The sequence below is a fragment of the Ptychodera flava genome, chromosome 7, assembly GCF_041260155.1.
Source record: "Ptychodera flava strain L36383 chromosome 7, AS_Pfla_20210202, whole genome shotgun sequence".
In the NCBI taxonomy this organism is placed as follows: Eukaryota; Metazoa; Hemichordata; class Enteropneusta; family Ptychoderidae; genus Ptychodera; species Ptychodera flava.
The window spans coordinates 35,348,389-35,365,662 of NC_091934.1; the positions used below are offsets into that span (position 1 = coordinate 35,348,389).

The 17,274-nt window shown below is 37.2% G+C and overlaps 1 protein-coding gene across 1 annotated transcript; it reads right to left on the bottom strand.

Moving 5' to 3' along the window:
* Positions 1 to 5,058: 5,058 nt before the first annotated feature.
* On the bottom strand, positions 5,059 to 15,542 carry LOC139137409 (myeloid leukemia factor 2-like). The gene is made up of 7 exons (XM_070705472.1): positions 15,319 to 15,542; positions 13,633 to 13,783; positions 12,982 to 13,116; positions 12,346 to 12,474; positions 11,709 to 11,781; positions 10,689 to 10,775; positions 5,059 to 6,347 (listed from the first exon to the last, which is right to left on the bottom strand). Exons 1-7 carry the CDS (start codon positions 15,372 to 15,374, stop codon positions 6,184 to 6,186), a joined length of 795 nt encoding a protein of 264 aa, XP_070561573.1. The 5' UTR covers positions 15,375 to 15,542; the 3' UTR covers positions 5,059 to 6,183.
* Positions 15,543 to 17,274: the final 1,732 nt, after the last annotated feature.

The following is a 17,274-nucleotide window of genomic DNA, read 5'->3' on the forward strand; positions in this document are numbered from 1 at the left end:
CCATGCTGAGGTCGTAGGTCGCCCTTGTTTTCCCTGAGGTCACGATGCCCTCAGGGCGCGGGTGTAAAGAGTTTATAACATCCACGAGTCCACTTAACTTTCGCCGAGTGGATTAAGAGTTACAGGGGACCAACAAAAATGCAATGCTACTGGAATAGACTTGCAAACAATACGAGGAAATTGAACTGATGTATTTCGATCGCAGCTGATAGAGTAATACGTTATAATAAATGTACAGTTTCTCAACTGTGTGACTAAGCTGACATGAGTGCATGAAAAATAAACACCATTCACTGAACAAAAAACTGACTGATTTTGTGGACAAGCTATCATCATTGACTTCGACGTCATCATCATCATCATCATCATCATCATTATCATCATCATCATCATCATCATTATCATCATCATCATCATCATCATCATCATCATCATCATCATCATCATCATCATCATCATCATCACCATCATCATCATCATCATCATCATCATCATCATCATCATCATCATCATCATCATCATCATCATCATCATCATCATCATCATCATCACAGTACTACTACCACTACTACTACGCCGACTACTATTTTTCACCATCAGTATCGTCGTCATTACTATCACGTTCGCAATCGTTGTCGGTATGGTCACTATCCTAAGCTTGCACTAGGTGCTTAACTCTCAAAATTGTGTTTGAGAAGATCATAAACGTCTCTAATATTCATTAATTTCTGTAGCGTGAGAAGTTATTTTGAAACTGTTCCGACTAAAATAAAAAAATGAACAGTCAATTATAAAGTATTTGATCAAGTTTCGCTCACCCGTGCTGTAAGGCTTTCGATGACACAATTTCAAATATAGTGACGTCAAATGCTTGATTTTACCTCGCACTTCACATACTAAAGTAAGTAAGGGTTCATACTTAACGGGACAAAGTCACCATCTTTCCAAATTATTACAGTTATTTTTGTTTTCTGTGAGCAATAATTCATGTTGTTCTGCTTGCTGAAACATGTTGAATTATCAATTGTCAGATCTCTACTCACATCTTGTGTATACACACAACATGTAAATATGCTGATGACATAATTTCTGCCGCGTAACATAAATTATGTCGTCGAAGTATTTATTTGTGCACCTGAAAGCAGGCAAGGATATGAAATATGACGAATGATAATTTAGCATGTTTCAGTGAGCAGAAGAACATGAATATTTGCTCGTAATGTATTCGAACACATTCTAGGCAGAAGAATGTAAAGATGCAATTGTTTTTGCTTTTTAACAAAACCAATGAAGAGATACGTCATTATGCTGAAATAAGTGGGTTTTTGCAATCTTTTACTCTGTACCCGATGTCACGTGACAAACGTGCCGCACGTTATAGCATAAAATCTTCAACAGCAAGATCAAATATAGACTGGAAGATCTGTCGCTAGAGGGCGCTCTCTAGCGTAGTGATCGTCCTCGAGCGACGGATCTTTCAGTCCAGATCAGATACAGCTTCAACTATGCCAAATCATATTGAATTTCCTGAATTGGAGACTAAATCATGTCCTTTAATTTCTGCCTATATGCTGTTTAGCAACCTATTACTTGCAGGCAATGTTTTCTTCGAAACCCTGCAACAAGGTTGAACTACCGTTAAGGTTTGGAGACGCATTGCAACTTAACTGGTCTAACTTACGCAGCGCGTGCATCACGCGGCTAAAATCACTGACAATAAATTGATCCCATCGTAAACTACATACAAGCGGATAAGTAAGAACGTTCCACCCTAAAAAGTACTTTTCCTTGTGAGAAGCGTTATCGTACGGCTATAGATATCTTTGCGCGTAAAATTTCAAATGCGCGTAAAATTTCAAACTAAATATCATAAAATTCTCTGAGGACCTTTTAATGTTCGCTCATCACACCGTTTAACGGATCAACATTTATTGGTCATTATACAACGCATGTCAAAGAAGTCTGACCTAATCTCAGACTAACGTAACGAGTTACAGTCTCCAACAATTCTTGCATTGCTTAGTGTTAAGGAGGACATAGAATAAAGTGGTCACCATTTTAGAGTTTGAAGTATCCAAAAAACGTGCTTCGGGGGTGGAGGGACTGTGCCACGAATCACATCAGTATTTAGTACGAAAAAATCAATCCATTTCGCAAATAATGTCCTTTTGGTACGCATTCAGTGCACCCACCGAAATAGAACACTTCTTATTTTGAATCCCCAGTAGCTTAATCTTTTTGCATTTCTTCACGATAAGATAGTTTGAAATCGAAATGCTCACAGACGATCACAGAAGTATAATATGGTCGCCGTTAGCGAACACACAAAGACTCTCATAAGCATTGTGTACCTCATGCAATGCTGTTGTCAACAGGTGAATTCTTGGACTATGACCGAACTATAATTCAGTCGCCAACAAAACAGTCGTCATTTTTCAGATTATAGCTGTACTGACAGGTGGATTGATTGATTGGTCGATCGATCGATCGATCGGTTTTTGTTGTTTGTTTGTCCGTGCTTTCGTCAGTTTATATGTTCGTTCGTTCGTTCGTTTGTTTGGTTTTTTTTTCTAAAATAGAAAACTGAAAGAATTGATGTTTTACTTCGTTTACCACTATACTTTGTAACTACTGATTGGCGACTCAGCCAGCTCGCTACACCTAAGTTACGAATTCGGGCTCCTCTGACCTCAAGGGGGCGATATTGCAATCCTTCTCGAACAGGAGACGAAATATTTATACTACAGAGGCAATGGCGTTAGAGTATATGTCAACAATATTCAGCAGATTTTAGAACTTGTACGGTAACTAACATATTTTAAAGGCACCGTTGAATATTTTAATCCTTATTTATTGCCAGAGGGGATATTAAATTCCAAACCGGTGACGTCGCTTTTCAATTTGTGACGTGAAATTCATTGAAATTTTATGTCACTGTAACAGAAAACACTAGAAACTAAACGAAAAGTAAACTGTACGTGGAAATAAATTTGTATTATGCCCTTTCCTCCTCCATGTGTAAGTCCATCCATACCTTCGTATGCTACAATAAATTCGAAATCATGGTAGAAAATTTGCGGCTCTGGAGCGTAGAAGCTTTGGGAATCTCATCTACAGGAAACCCTAGATATAAAGTGCGTCCATTGGGGTAGTTTGCGTCTCGAAATTGAAAGACTTATTAAACTTTTGTAAAACCTTGTAAGAAAATTTTACACCAATCCCTTTCGAAATAATGAATAAAAAAATAGGCGTCATCGTGCAAAATTTGGTATGAGAGAAACAATTTTATATTAACTGACACTTAAAAATTCAAAATGATCGCCGTCCCCGTTGTAACTCCATGGGGGAAAATCAGTTTCGATTTAAAAAAAATGAGCAAGTGAAACCAATACCCAATATGCTTCAAGATGAACCTCCACAGGTGGTAATCTAAAAGTATAGTAAAAGTTTGAGACGTCCGAATGTGTTCCCTTCATCTAATAACTTACAAAAAAAGTTGAAAATAATTTCCTTTTGCGTTTTTTTGCATGTTTTCCTGCAACACTGACATTTTGTATGGTTATTTTTTTACACAGAAAAAGAGTAGCAGTGAATAGTATGTCAGGTTTTATGTTTACAGTACGAAATATCAGAGCTGCTTTCTTTCTCTACCATGCTCGACTGCGCAGAGACAGCCATTATTTCAACAGTAACGACCCATTGGTGGTTTCATTCAGAAGATTATCACCTATTAAAACAGACATATCACGTTATTTTATTTCGTGCAGCATACAAAGGCTAGAGCAGAAGTTACAGCAGTTCCGCAGCCAACAACTTTCTCCGCCAGCCAAAACAGCATGGTAGAAAAAGCAGCTCTGATATTGAGTACTGCTGAAATTAATTGGCTTTTACATGTAATGGGATGATAGACTGTACTGTGTTTCTGTGTACAAAACAGAGGAAAGTTGTGGGCTGCGGAACTGCAGCAGTAGTAGAAGCAGTCGTTGCGTGTTGAAGTGCATTCTTTTGAAGTTCATGCCGTTGAGGGCGCCCTCTTGAACCACTAAAATTTACGTCTCCTGGCCCCCACGCCAATACTGGCCCTAAAAATCCAAAAACGGAATATAGCACTTAAAAGTAAAACTGGTTCACTTTAAGAGGACAAGGTTGCTTTTTTCAGATTTCTTGAATGAATTTTGTTTGACATGAAAAGAACTTTGTGTCGTGTGAAATCCTGAAACATGCTGAAATACTGGTCAACTGTGCACAACTTTAACTCTGCTTGCAGCCTTTCAAGATTAACCCTTTGACCGCCAAAATCAAATTTTTCACCTTTATCATATGTACACCAGTCAATATTTTCCTAATTTTTGCTAAAATTTTGATAAAAATCTGCAGCCCATGAGATGTGATGTTCATTTGGTCCAAAATTATGAAAACAAATTATATAAAAATTAATAAAATTGGCAAAATGGTGCACCAAAATTTTTGGCGGGAAAAATTACAGCGCTCAGAGGGTTAAGAATTTGCTGAAACATTTTACTGTCTGTACCAAAAATCTAGTTCTGGCACAAATTTCATCATGCATGGCTGAACATACACTGTTATATTAAGTTTGGACCCTATGCAAGCTTCTGTTATGAAATCTTAATTGGCTGTGCCTTTCATATAGATAAGGATATCAGTTTTCAGTTACATAGTAGTTGGAATAGGAAAAATCCATTTCCAGGTCGCAAACAAAAACATCTATTTGCATTCAGCAAAGGGCCACTGTTATAGTTATGTACCGTCATCATTTTGTGCACCAAGTGACTTTACGCAAGTATTCCTTGTTTTCTTGACATCATAAAAAGGTCAAAAAAGTGACTTGTCCCTTAATATATACATCTTCTTGTTCCGATCAAGTATACAAGCATAGACCATCAAAATTTGTCAAGTGTCTTAAATACCACACAAGTCTTGTGATATATGTATGTTGTCTGTTTGTCCGTCTTCTTTACCCAGCTGACATAAGCTTTTTCCTCAACAGCAATTATTGACCATCTGTAAAATAAAACCATGCAGATCCAAAAAGCAACATGTATATAGCATCTATGTAACCTTTATTGTGCAAGTTCTCAGCCCTGCATCACTCTACAAATACTGTACATTTGCCAGAAAAGCTGGTAATGTAAAACAAACCAGCATTTGCTCAGAAATTTCAGACATAAATCAGACATAGCTACAAAATTTACAAAACAGAGGAAGGATATTGTTGGCATTTTATATATATTATATTATTGGCATTTGATATAAAGTTTTATTATTTACAGATCTGATTCTCGTATCTACATATCAGATAAGGGAATGAACAGATCAGAAATCCAAGTTTTTGCAAATAACAGGGTACGGCAATCATGGAAACAAGATTCTTGGAATCTTCCATGATGACATGCCATGGCTCAGTTTGACATGGCATTTGTCAAAATAGCCATTTTCATCCAATTTCAATGAGAGTCCCAAAGTTAGTCATACGTAAGACACTCTGACGGGACTAAAAGTTTGACGCATCAGATCTTGGTTAAGGTTGGACCACAGTCTGCGATTTGATACTTGATATTGTGCATTACTTCAGTAGGTCTTATAAGTATTAATATACAAAATTGACTGATATCATTATATATACATCATATATTCTTGGTTATAAATACTGATTCTATATTGACTAATGAGCATGCTCACATTGCATTAATTCTCTCTGAAAATATCAAGTTCAGATTGGTTCTCTGCTAGATCAATATAACCACTATCCCTCCACACACACAATCTCTCTACACATGGAGGGACTGTGATAAAACATGGTGCAGCAATGAACCAAATGACAGCATTCCTTTAAAAACAAATACATGAATTCTGCCTTCTCGGTTCTGACATCCAAATCATGGAAAAGTTTTGGTGAAATCAAGATTTTACAAATCATTTTTAGACTGATTTTTTTTCTTTCTGAATGCTTTCTTCCTCAAAAAACTGGGATAATACATACAAAACTTTCAACCTCGAAATGCTGACACAATCAAAATGACAAAAATCACACTTCAAAAATTTGCTCCTGATGTGCTAATGGGTGTCTATACAAGAAATTGAACTCATTTACATGACAGAAACTTTATTTAACGCCACGGAAGTTGTTGCCATGACAAACACAAAACCATCACGTCTTTGACGCTAGTACTTTTTGGAGTCAATGGCAAGTCTGTCTCTACCCTGGTCTCTGTAGCGATCGTAGCGGGGACGGTCATAGCGGCCGTAATCGCGGCTACCAATAGCCCTGGTTGAGTGGAAGCTCTTTGTCTTGTCACGCCACTCTTTGTCAAAGGTTGGAGCATCACCTGAAATGGAAAACCAGACATTGATTTCAGGAATCGTTACTTTCTTGCCGATGCGCATCTCATAGAAATAAACAGCAAGTACATGACGATACCAGTGTAACGCATACAGGGATGCACATACAGTTACAGCAGACAAACACGGCACAAAGCTGGGAGACACTGTGAGTGAATGTAAATGAAATAAATACAAACATGCATATATTTATATCATCTGTACTGTTTCCCATGTGTATATGTTTAACCCTTTCACCAACATGGTATAGCCCAACACCCATTGTTATCAATGATGATTTAGGACCTTTTTACAGGGAATTGGGGGTGAACAGGTTGAAATGTCCCTACAATTTAGCATACCCATAGTCAAGCCAATCGTCTCTGACAATTGCAAAAATGCATGAAAAAACCTATATTTTTGCATTGTACTTGACTGGATTACAACTCTCCTGTATTTTAATTTTTCTGGTACTTCTATCAAACTACAGCATTTACAGGCGGTAACTGACAATATAAGGAATGTGATATGTAAAATCTCTGTAAGACTGCCTGAAACTATTGACAAGTGATCTCTGGTTGGGACACCACTAAGACAGCTTTGACTATATAACTGTAAATGCACAACACAGATTGGTTGAGATAATTATCAATAATTATGAAATTTTACAGTGGATTAAGTAAAACAATGATGTCAGTGCAATTGGAGAGTCTTCCTTGCATTCAAATGTCAGTTTCATAAACTGCTCTATTGCATGTCAATTCCCTCAATAATCTATAATGTATCTAAAATTAGCATGCCAAACATGCAAACTTATGATGTGAAAAAACATGGGGCCCGGGGCACCGACGTCCTTTGTGCCTCCTTACTGTTTATTATTTGCCATAAATGTGAAATCTGGCAAAAAGTCAAATTGTTTGGACATAAATGAAAGTTAATGTGAAAGTGAATCAAGATAAGAGATGGAACTCAATAGGATCAACAATATCTAAAACAGGAAACGGTGAACTTATATGATACAGAAGGGGAGAAAATTTAGCCACAAACTATTGTAATATAATGGACAATGGCTAATCTAAACCAAATTACTTAAACTGGATTGTTGGCATTGATTACACATGTATTTATTGTCCATCAAATAGAAAATAAATTTGGGCCATTGACTAAAAAACATTTGCTTGTTACACTCACCACACTTGTACTTAGTATTTGGAGTGTACACCTATCTACAATACAATGATAAAAAGTTTGGACTCTGAAGGTCAACAGTGCATCTTTAATGTACGAGACTAAATAAGCTTACCCCTCAAGTATGTATAGGCCAAAAACAATATTTAATTTTGAATTATGTAGTGCAGGGAAGGACATAGAATATGGTGAAAAGCAAACTAAATATAAAAACTGAATATACGATTATATGGAAATGTTGTTTTACAGTCATGAGTATCTATGTGTGCCGAGAGACATATTAAAATTGGACAGTATCATCCTGACCAGAGTTTGTCTGAGTGGTTGTTTCCTTCTGATTTTCTGACACGGTGATAGGTACAAAATATTATGTTATTCACCATAGTTAAGCAACATAGCTTGCATTTTGTTCACAGTAGAACTGAGTTTTACATGTAAGATAACTTTCTCATAAACTGTAAATTCTGGCTTGTGGCAGCTCAAACGTCGCAATACTACATTTTTTGATATGATATGGAGTGACTTGCACACATATGCAATATGCAGTGACAGTCGATATATTCATAGTGAGAGTCTACTACATTCAAGCATAGTGATGTTGACAACTACATGCATGCCAGTGCACGATTTCAAAGTAGCCAGGAGGAAATTCTAATAGTCTTTTAGTGGAAATAGGCCCTATAGGTATTAAACCACAGTGAAACAAACAACATTAGTTATCGTGACCTTGCTAAAGTGCAATCTCGGATCATGTATGATCTGATGATCATGCCAAATAACCGTGTCGGATTATGCCGTGATTCTGAAGTGCGCGTAAATCGGTCAACATAAGCACACATAGACTCTCGCCAGTCGCTTGTACTGCTTGGTCTCGCGTAGCTTTCGGTATTTATACAAGCTCGTGCCTTCGGCACTCGACCTTGCGCCTTCGGCGCTCGATCGCCTACGTTGGATTACTACCGCAAGTGACTCCGGATCCGGTCAAAAGAAGGCACGAGGACTGTCGACAGTCTAAAGCACACACTGTCTTCAACAATGATGTCAAAATCAATGCACAACTGTCGAAATTACCAAAAGAAACAGAAAACTTAAAGTTATCGCTGTGTCGAAAGGACAGTACATCAACATAAAACGACGCTAGTTTGTTATGACATGGAGGTAGAAGGACAGAGCGAATTCTCTCGCTCCCATCCCACCCAGCTATTACTAACGGGCCGCCGGTGGGATTGCCTCGCTAAAGCAATGGATTCGCCGGTAACGAAGGAGCGTTTCGTGCCAAAAAAAATACATGACAGCACAAAAATACAATCACCGTGAACTTCATATTTACAAAACATCATCAAATAAATGCTAAAAGCTTCAAAACGTCAAAATTCGCACAAGACCGAGAAACAAGACAGCGTCGGTTTGATTTTTCAAAGTCCTTGCCATGCCAGGAGCTGGTCTTTGCAATGCAACGCTAACTTGTTATATGCGCATGCGCATATTAAGGAGAGACCCATTTGATTTCGGGGGGGGTATGCAGGAAGTGGGTATGGGAACTTTTTTTGTCAGAGAGACAGCATTTTTTAATTTCAACTGTCACACCTGCATCAATTTTTTTATCAAATGGAGTAGCAGTGCAATTTTTCAAATTTAAGCCAGTGTTTCACATTTTACATTCCAACGAATGAAAACAAAATGGAAAGTCTAGTACATATACAACTTTAAATTATAGAACACTTTTTTGGCAAATCAACAGTGATCAGTACTATACCTGCTTTTCTTTATAACAGTCAATTCCTTTTAAGTTCTCAGGGAGATGTTATCTTTTGTGGTCAGAGAAACAAGGCTCACACATTGTATTTCATTATATTTGTTGTTCCTCAATTTTTCTTTGACAACTTGTAATCTTTCTAACATATTTATGTTGAGAGAATAATATATTGGTTTTTACACTAGTTTATTGACTCCTGTCTTGTGTTTTCAATTTTCACAATGTACAGAAGTCAAATAGTCCCATCTAGATATTGCCTGTACCATTGAGATATTGCAACAGAAATCCAGAAATATGATTTCTTGGGTCAGAAAAGGGAAGGAAAACATCGAGTGCACTGAGGTGTAAAGTAGTGAATGCTTATATCATAAGTGATGGGAAAAACAAACAAATGAGAATTGCTTGTGGTAAAAACATTTGCGCTGCCTATGGCAGCATGCTAGCAAGAGCACATGAGAATGAATTTCCAAAATTTGCTCATTTCAACTGCATTATGACAATTCCTTTTTTATTTATTTCTGTCTGTTATGAGAATTATTTTTCTCAAGCCATTACAGGCTTATTTTTTTCTTTAATTTCACCTGGTGACAATTTTTTTCTCAAAATCCTCCATACCCCCCCCCCCCATAAATCAAGTGGTTCTCCCTAAGTGAGTCCCTGACCTATGCGGGCCAGTGGATTACTTCCTCAGTAGAACTGATATGCCTGCCGGTACCATCATTCTTCAGTCGATCAAAGGCGCCTTTCGTACCAAAAAATACACGACAGCCGCAAAAGTGCATCACTGTCAACGTCATAACTATAGAATATATTGAAATGCACAGTGAAACGTTCAAAAAGTAAAAAATGTGCCCACACCGAGAAACAAGATGGTGTCCGATTCGATTCTCAACTCAGATTTTGTCCTAGAGTTGTGCGCATGCGCAGACGGTAGCTTTAACGAAAGCGAGTCAAAATCAAGTAAATATAAAATAAAAATGGATAAAAATATTGTTTAAAAATAATACAAGGCATGTATCACCAAATTTTGAACATTTCTGACGGCATTTCAACTATACGAACACCATGCCAAATATCACAATAATCAAATCAGTGGTTTTGAGGAAAATTGAAAATAGTGGTTTTCACAAAAAAGCTAAAAAAGTGACTTTAAAATGATTCAATCAAAAAAAGAAAAAAGACCGTTTGAGATACATGCCAAAATGACCACCAGACCAAATTTCAGAAAAAGTTACTGAAGCGTTTCTGAGATACCTGCGTCCACAGCATACGGCCCACTGTATGCAACAACAGAGGCCGCGTCATCACATTAGTACTTTGGGCCAAAGGCCCAAAGGACTAAAAATTCATCAAAGAAGGGTCTTCAGAAGACTTCATGTGGAAATAAACTTTAAATGTAACTTACTTTCATCCATGTTGACAAAGTCTTGGTGTTCATTATCTTCTCCAGTACGTCTGTTTCGAGATTTTCCGACAATGTGACCACGGTCACCTACCAAAACAAAGTTAGTAAACTAAGCCTCAACTCTTCCAACTTGACTGGATTCCATGACAATGAACTTGACATGCAAACAATGAAAATTCTTTTGAAGGAAGAAACAAATCCAAGTTGACTTAGATGGAAAAGTAGAAACGAAGTTTCAGTTCCTAAATTTTACCCGTTTTTGTATGTAAGCTTGTACAATACGTTGATTACTGCATTGGTAAATGGGAAAGAAACTGGACACCCACTTGTAACAATTGACTTTATTATCTGCAAGCCATTAGCTGATAACGCATTGCTAGCCATTCAACTATGTGCACTGAAACAATTTATTTTATAATGCTCTTTAGCATTCTAGATTCCCATGTTATATTTCATCACGCATAATCATAAATAAAATATTTATGATACTGTAATACAGGTGGGTCAGAGTATAATGATTTGAATTACAGAAATGAGTTTTGATTGCAAAGTAAATCCCACAAGCACAGACGTATAAACAGGTGCAGTAACACTGGTACCTGCAGGCATTAACCCTTTGAGCGCCAAAGTAAATTTTTGTCGCCTATATCAAAATATACACCAGTCAACTTTTTTCTAAATTTTGCTAAAATTTTGATAAAAATCTGAAGCCAATAAAATGTGATGTTCACTTGATCCAAAATTGTCCAAAAAAATAACAGAAAAATTCACAAAATTGGTAAAATGTTGCACACAATGATTTTGGCGGGAAAATTGCAATGCTCAAAGGGTCAAAATAGGTCAGATGGATGATCCATTTTGGAATGAATACCTGAATGGAAAAATATTGTCACAAAACTTTGCATACATTGTAAAAAGGAGCTAGAACACATCCATAACTGGTTATTGGCTAGTTTTTATCTTCAAAGTTACTCTTCAAATCTAACTTGATCATTTACAATATTTGCATAATAGGCTTACCAATGTGGTGGCCGATGGCCATTTTTTCAATTCCAGCCCTTGAGTCACGTAACGCTTTCTTAGTTTCTTTGATCTAATTGTACAAAAGAGACAAGAATGAAATTAGATGACTGGTTCTATGTCTGTCTGAAACAGTCTACATACAAACAAATTTAGCGCAGTCATTTTACATACAAACTGCAGTATAAGATTTTTTATTTGGAAATATTACTGAGAGTGGAACAGTATTTTAACAGTTTTGTTGCATTACAAAGGTTTGAAAACTAGAGTTCACCCAAATTATATTTGTAACAAGTCATTGTCAATGACAAAGTCGCCACTTCTTTAATGAATTTGAAAACCATTGACCAAGATTTTCTAATTAATGTTCTAATTAATCTAAATTTGCTAAAACAAATTGATGTACATATGTGTGACATTGAGAGTAATCCTTGTACAAAGTTTGAAAGAAATTGCTCCAGGCTTCTCTGAGAATTTTGTGTGAATGGGCACACGTACGGACATGACCAACTCTGTAAGTCACACTGGTCTTTGTCCACGGGGACTAAAATGCAGTTGTGTGAAGGTAATGAGGAGGCAGGATATCCAATAATAGGAGATGATGTAAAGCTAAATCTTGAAGAAGATAAAAACTTACCCCTCCAGGAGCAGTTCTTGTTGATGATGATGCTTGATAGTACGATGGCTCACCTTTGTCATCCCTGGCGTAATGAGACACGGAAGTCTGATGGAAATGATGGGCATCCGGATTCCCTGACATGGCACCCTGATAATAAATACCGGTAAAATAGCTGTTAGAATTTCTTCCTTCATATACCACAGTGGCATCTTTTGAACAGATTCAGGAGAATAAAGCATTGAAATATCAGGACTCTTCACAAGGGAAATTGGAGCAGTGGACCTCCCCTGTTTTCCAAGCAATCTATTCATATATTAACCCTTTGAGTGCTGTATTTTTTCCCACCAAAATTTTAGTGCAACATTTTACCAATTTTTATGAACTTTTCTGTAATTTTTCTGATAATTTTAGACCAAATGAACACAACATTTCATTGGCCACAGTTTTTCATCAAAATTTGGGCAAAAATCTGACAAAAATTGACTGTTTTATAAGGGTGACAAAAATTGACTTTGGTGCTCAAAGGGTTAATAACCATATAAAAGAATACATTTTCACAGCAAGAGAATATGCAAATTGCATATTGTTATGTAAATCTGACTCCGGTGTTTTCTCCAATCAGTGGAGAACACTGAGTATGTTTGGTGACATTACCTTTTCAATGTGATCAATCATGTTTTTCATGTGACGACTGAAGCTGCTCATCATAGCTGAGTGAGATTGATCCATCATATCAAAGGCACTCTTGAAATTAAAGCCAGAGTCAAACTCCTGCAAGGCATCAGATTCCTGTGACAGAAACAAAAGCCATGAAAATGCTTGTATTTTTCCAGCAATATTCCAATTTGTATAGAATTTTTTTTTCAATCCAAAGTAACAAATTCAGTTTTATCCATAATTACAACAATTTACAAGAAACTGAGAAGAGAAAAAAGGAAAGATCTTGTCTGTATGGCAGTCAGTGAACTTGTAACCCTTTGAGTGCTGTATTTTTCCCACCAAAACTTTAGTGCAATATTTTACCAATTTTTATGAACTTTTCTGTATTTTTTCTGATAATTTTGAACCAAATGAACTCAACATTTCACTGGCCACAGTTATTTATCAAAATTTTGGCAAAAATCTGACCAAAATTAACCTAGGTATATTTTATAGGGGTGACAAAAATTGACTTTGGCACTCAAGGGTTAAAAGACCCTATATTTTTTTTCATCCTCTATCAATTATTATCATTATTGAGAAATTACCTCAAAATAAATTGACACTGGGATAGTAACATTTTCTATACAAAAGCACTAAAATTACCTTCTCTCGCTTGGGTCTTTCAACTGGACCGCCATCAGTGATGGCCAAACTTCTAGACCCTCTGTTACCATGACGACGACCAGATTCAAATGGGTCCTTAAGAACACGATCAAACTGGTCCATCATTCGATCAAATTCCTGATGGCGATCGCTGTTTGAAGAGTGAAATAAGAGATAATGTGTTCAAGTACTTCCCAACGTGTGTTTTTTGCTGGTATATTATGCCACTAATAAAGAAAATAAATTGTATATTTTATACAATTTCCTTTAATGAAAAATGCCCACTTACACAAACAAGATGATTGTCAGCCATTTGGTTTAGGGGAATTATATCACAACAACAAAAAAAAGAGAACGATAAAAAATAAGGCCCCCAAAAAATAGTTTCTGGTACTTGACATTCAGCAAAAATGATGCAGCGAAGCGATTTAATTTTTAATTTTTCTTTTTTTCTTTCTTTTTGTAATTCTTAACAATGCTTGTTTGGCACTATTGATCCAACAGTTATTCTTTTATCACTGGCTGCATAATACTTCCGTTTTCATTTTAGCATTTTGGACATGCAAACAGGGATATCAAGGATAGCTGTACTGATGAGTATGTAAACCAAAAATAAAGACATGACGTGCAGGTTCTGAAATAATATGTGCAATGACCAGAAACACTCTTTCTTTGGGAAGGGGGCCTAAAGGAAAACATGAAAAGCGCCGTAAATACTGACGAAGATATTCTTCACTCTCCACTGGGGAAAGGACGAAGTTTATGATAGTTGTGAATGAACCTTAAAGATCACAAATACAGCCTGGCTTAAGTGGCAAAAAGTCTTTAGGCAAACATTTTAAAGATACCATCCTCGTAAATAATGTCTTCAAAGGAATGTCTTTCAGACAAAGGTATGGAGATGTCAGAGGTCACATTTCACACAAAACAGCTAACTTTTTATAATGCTAGTCACATCTCCCAGAACGGGTTTTCTCACACTTAGTAATGGAAGACTACTCCAACAAGTTGTTGTGGAATAAGTTTCACTCTGTTTCTCCTTTTTAAGAGTGCAATCTCCGATGATCTACTGTACTTGAAATTATCGATCTTGGCTCTTCCATTCTGAACGATGACACTTTGTATCGTGAAGTTTTAAAGAATTTTAATACATATTGCATAATGTTATTTGCTGATATCGTCGGTGCAAAGTTGACATCGGCGAACGTCTGTCAACGAGTCTGGGCTCCTGCCGCGTGTCAGTGTACCTCCAACTGCAAGAAGCGCTATAAATCTGTAGTACTAGTAGTATTGTTTCGAAAAGGGGTCAGCAGTATTTTTCGTAATACGCTGTGTGTTGAGGGTTGCAGCTATCTATATCACTGTTCTTGAGGCAGCGCAGTTGAACAATCTGACACGTTCCTTATCAAGGAGATGTTCGATTAAATGTTCGAATTAGGAAAATTTCATGATTAAAAGTGTCGTTTGTAAAAAAAATTGCAAATGAAATGCTCTTTGCAGTTCAAAGCGCATTACGTTTCTTACACAGTACAAGACGCGAAAACCGAGCCCTACGTACGAGCCCCGCTGAGCGGGGCTATTAGCTGTAGAGGAACACACAGCATCGTACGCAGGGCTAGCGAAAACCGAGCGAGGCGCCATGATTAAACACTACAGACAGCACAGCCAGCTTGAGCCTGGTCTTACCTGAAATCGCTGAAGAAAGGATCGTCGAATTCCTTCAACATGCTACTGCCGATCATTTTGAACACTGAGAAATGTACAAAATAAAAAAGCAGAAACAATGCGAAATGTGCTTCCCTGAATGCTAGGTTTCTGCCCCACTGGGCCCAGCGGTACAGTGCAATGCAGTGTAGCCGTGGAAACAGCCGAAGCTTCCAGGGTTTCGATTGCCCTCTCGAGAGGGCGCCGTCTATGACCTTGGCTTTCCAGAGACGCAGATGTCTCTCCAAATCCAGTTGAACTCCGATTGGCTGGAACCACATAGACGCTAATGACGCTGATTGGCTGATACTCCCGGAAAAATTAAAACACGGAGTTTCTACAACACGCAAGTTGCCCGCAGACAACAGACTGAAACCGCTTACAATTAACTCTTTTACACTAATTAACAATCTCCAAACACTTTTGTGTTTGTGTGTGTGTGTCTGCCGTTGATAACGAACATTTATTCAGTCATTGCCTGTTTACAAAATATGTAAAACAAACTTCTTGTGAAAGTTTTGCATTTTTTATTTCTGTTTTATTTCATGAGAACCAAAAGTTTGCTTTGCTACTGAATTCATATTTGTTTGTGGTGGCGGGGTTAAAATCATAAAAGTCAAAACCAGCCCGTAAAAGGCAGGAATCCCGTCTGAAAACACAACAGCTATGGACCCACCGCTATCAAAATAATGGCTACAACTACGATCAATGAAATATAAGTGAGAGGTACTATTAAATTGTGCCAAGACATTTGGTCAGAGTGCTGTACGGTACAGCTATATTTAGAGGTTATTATTATAATATATCGCATCGCAATCTTTGGTTCTTCAATTTCTTGGAAAAGCAGGTACACGAAAGACGGATGCCATACGTTTTTCTGGCAATGAAGATTGAACCGAGCTGTCCGTCCCTTGAAACTTGCAAAGCTTTACCTTAGCATATGTAAGAATCCGCCGTGCACAAGCAGCGATTTATATTTACCTCAAGCCTAGGACTCGGATCATGCGTAGGCCTTACCAGATTTTGATTGCAGTGCACCCAGCGAATCGAATGAGGTCTTAACTCTTCCAAACACAGCCGTTGACACAATCGACGAAACCAATCATTTTCATTAAATTCCCTGAAAATGCATGTGTTATGTCTATATGAACATGGACAAGGGTACATTTAATTTTATGACAAAATCTATGACTCGATTCTGGGTACCATGCAAATCATCTCTGTACTTTTAAAAGTGCAATTAGAGTAAATAATTGACTACTAAGCAAGTTTTCTCACTGATACACATGATACACACAAAGACAAGCATATACTTCAGTTAGAAATTGTCAGAGCACGTAATTGGCAAAGGAATATCTATGGTGCACAATTTGCAGGTCTGCAGATATTGATGGGAAGTGAGATGTTGCATGAACAAGCCCAGCATACATTTTCATTTGATGATGCTGAATAACTTGCAGACTCACGGTGAAAATTGGGGAATCCGAACCCATGTAGGGTTTTCTTTTCTCTTAATTTTCAAATTTGGTTGCCATAAAACAAAGTGGCTGCCACTGAAAGCAACAATCCTGAAGAATATTTCAGAACCTTTGTTGAACAGAACACCTTATCAATAACATGGATTCACATAATGTATATGTTATATTTCTCCTAGTTCACAACTCAATGTTCATAAATGCAGGTAACCCTAATTTACATTTCTTCAAAGCTGACAGAGCATGCATATTTCACATTTTTTTACAAACTTAAAATAGTCATGATGGGCAGGTTTTCAGATTATAGGAAACAAAACGTGTTAATTTGTTTTTTGGCTTTTTCTGCCAGCCGTCAAGGAGAAATCCTTGATCATACAGATGAGAACGAATGGTAATACTAAAGTATTAGTATCATTACACAATGTGTGAGCCTACACAATTCCCTTAGATTCATACACACTGA

What these genes read in the sequence shown, in the direction of transcription:
- LOC139137409 (XM_070705472.1), bottom strand. Translation starts at nt 15,374, where the DNA reads ATGATCGGCAGTAGCATGTTGAAGGAATTCGACGATCCTTTCTTCAGC. An exon ending in CAAGAACTGCTCCTGGAGGG is followed by an intron (nt 11,782 to 12,345) that starts GTAAGTTTTTAT and finishes TTGTACAATTAG; the next exon opens with ATCAAAGAAACTAAGAAAGC. An exon ending in CTTTGTCAACATGGATGAAA is followed by an intron (nt 6,348 to 10,688) that starts GTAAGTTACATT and finishes TTTCCATTTCAG; the next exon opens with GTGATGCTCCAACCTTTGAC.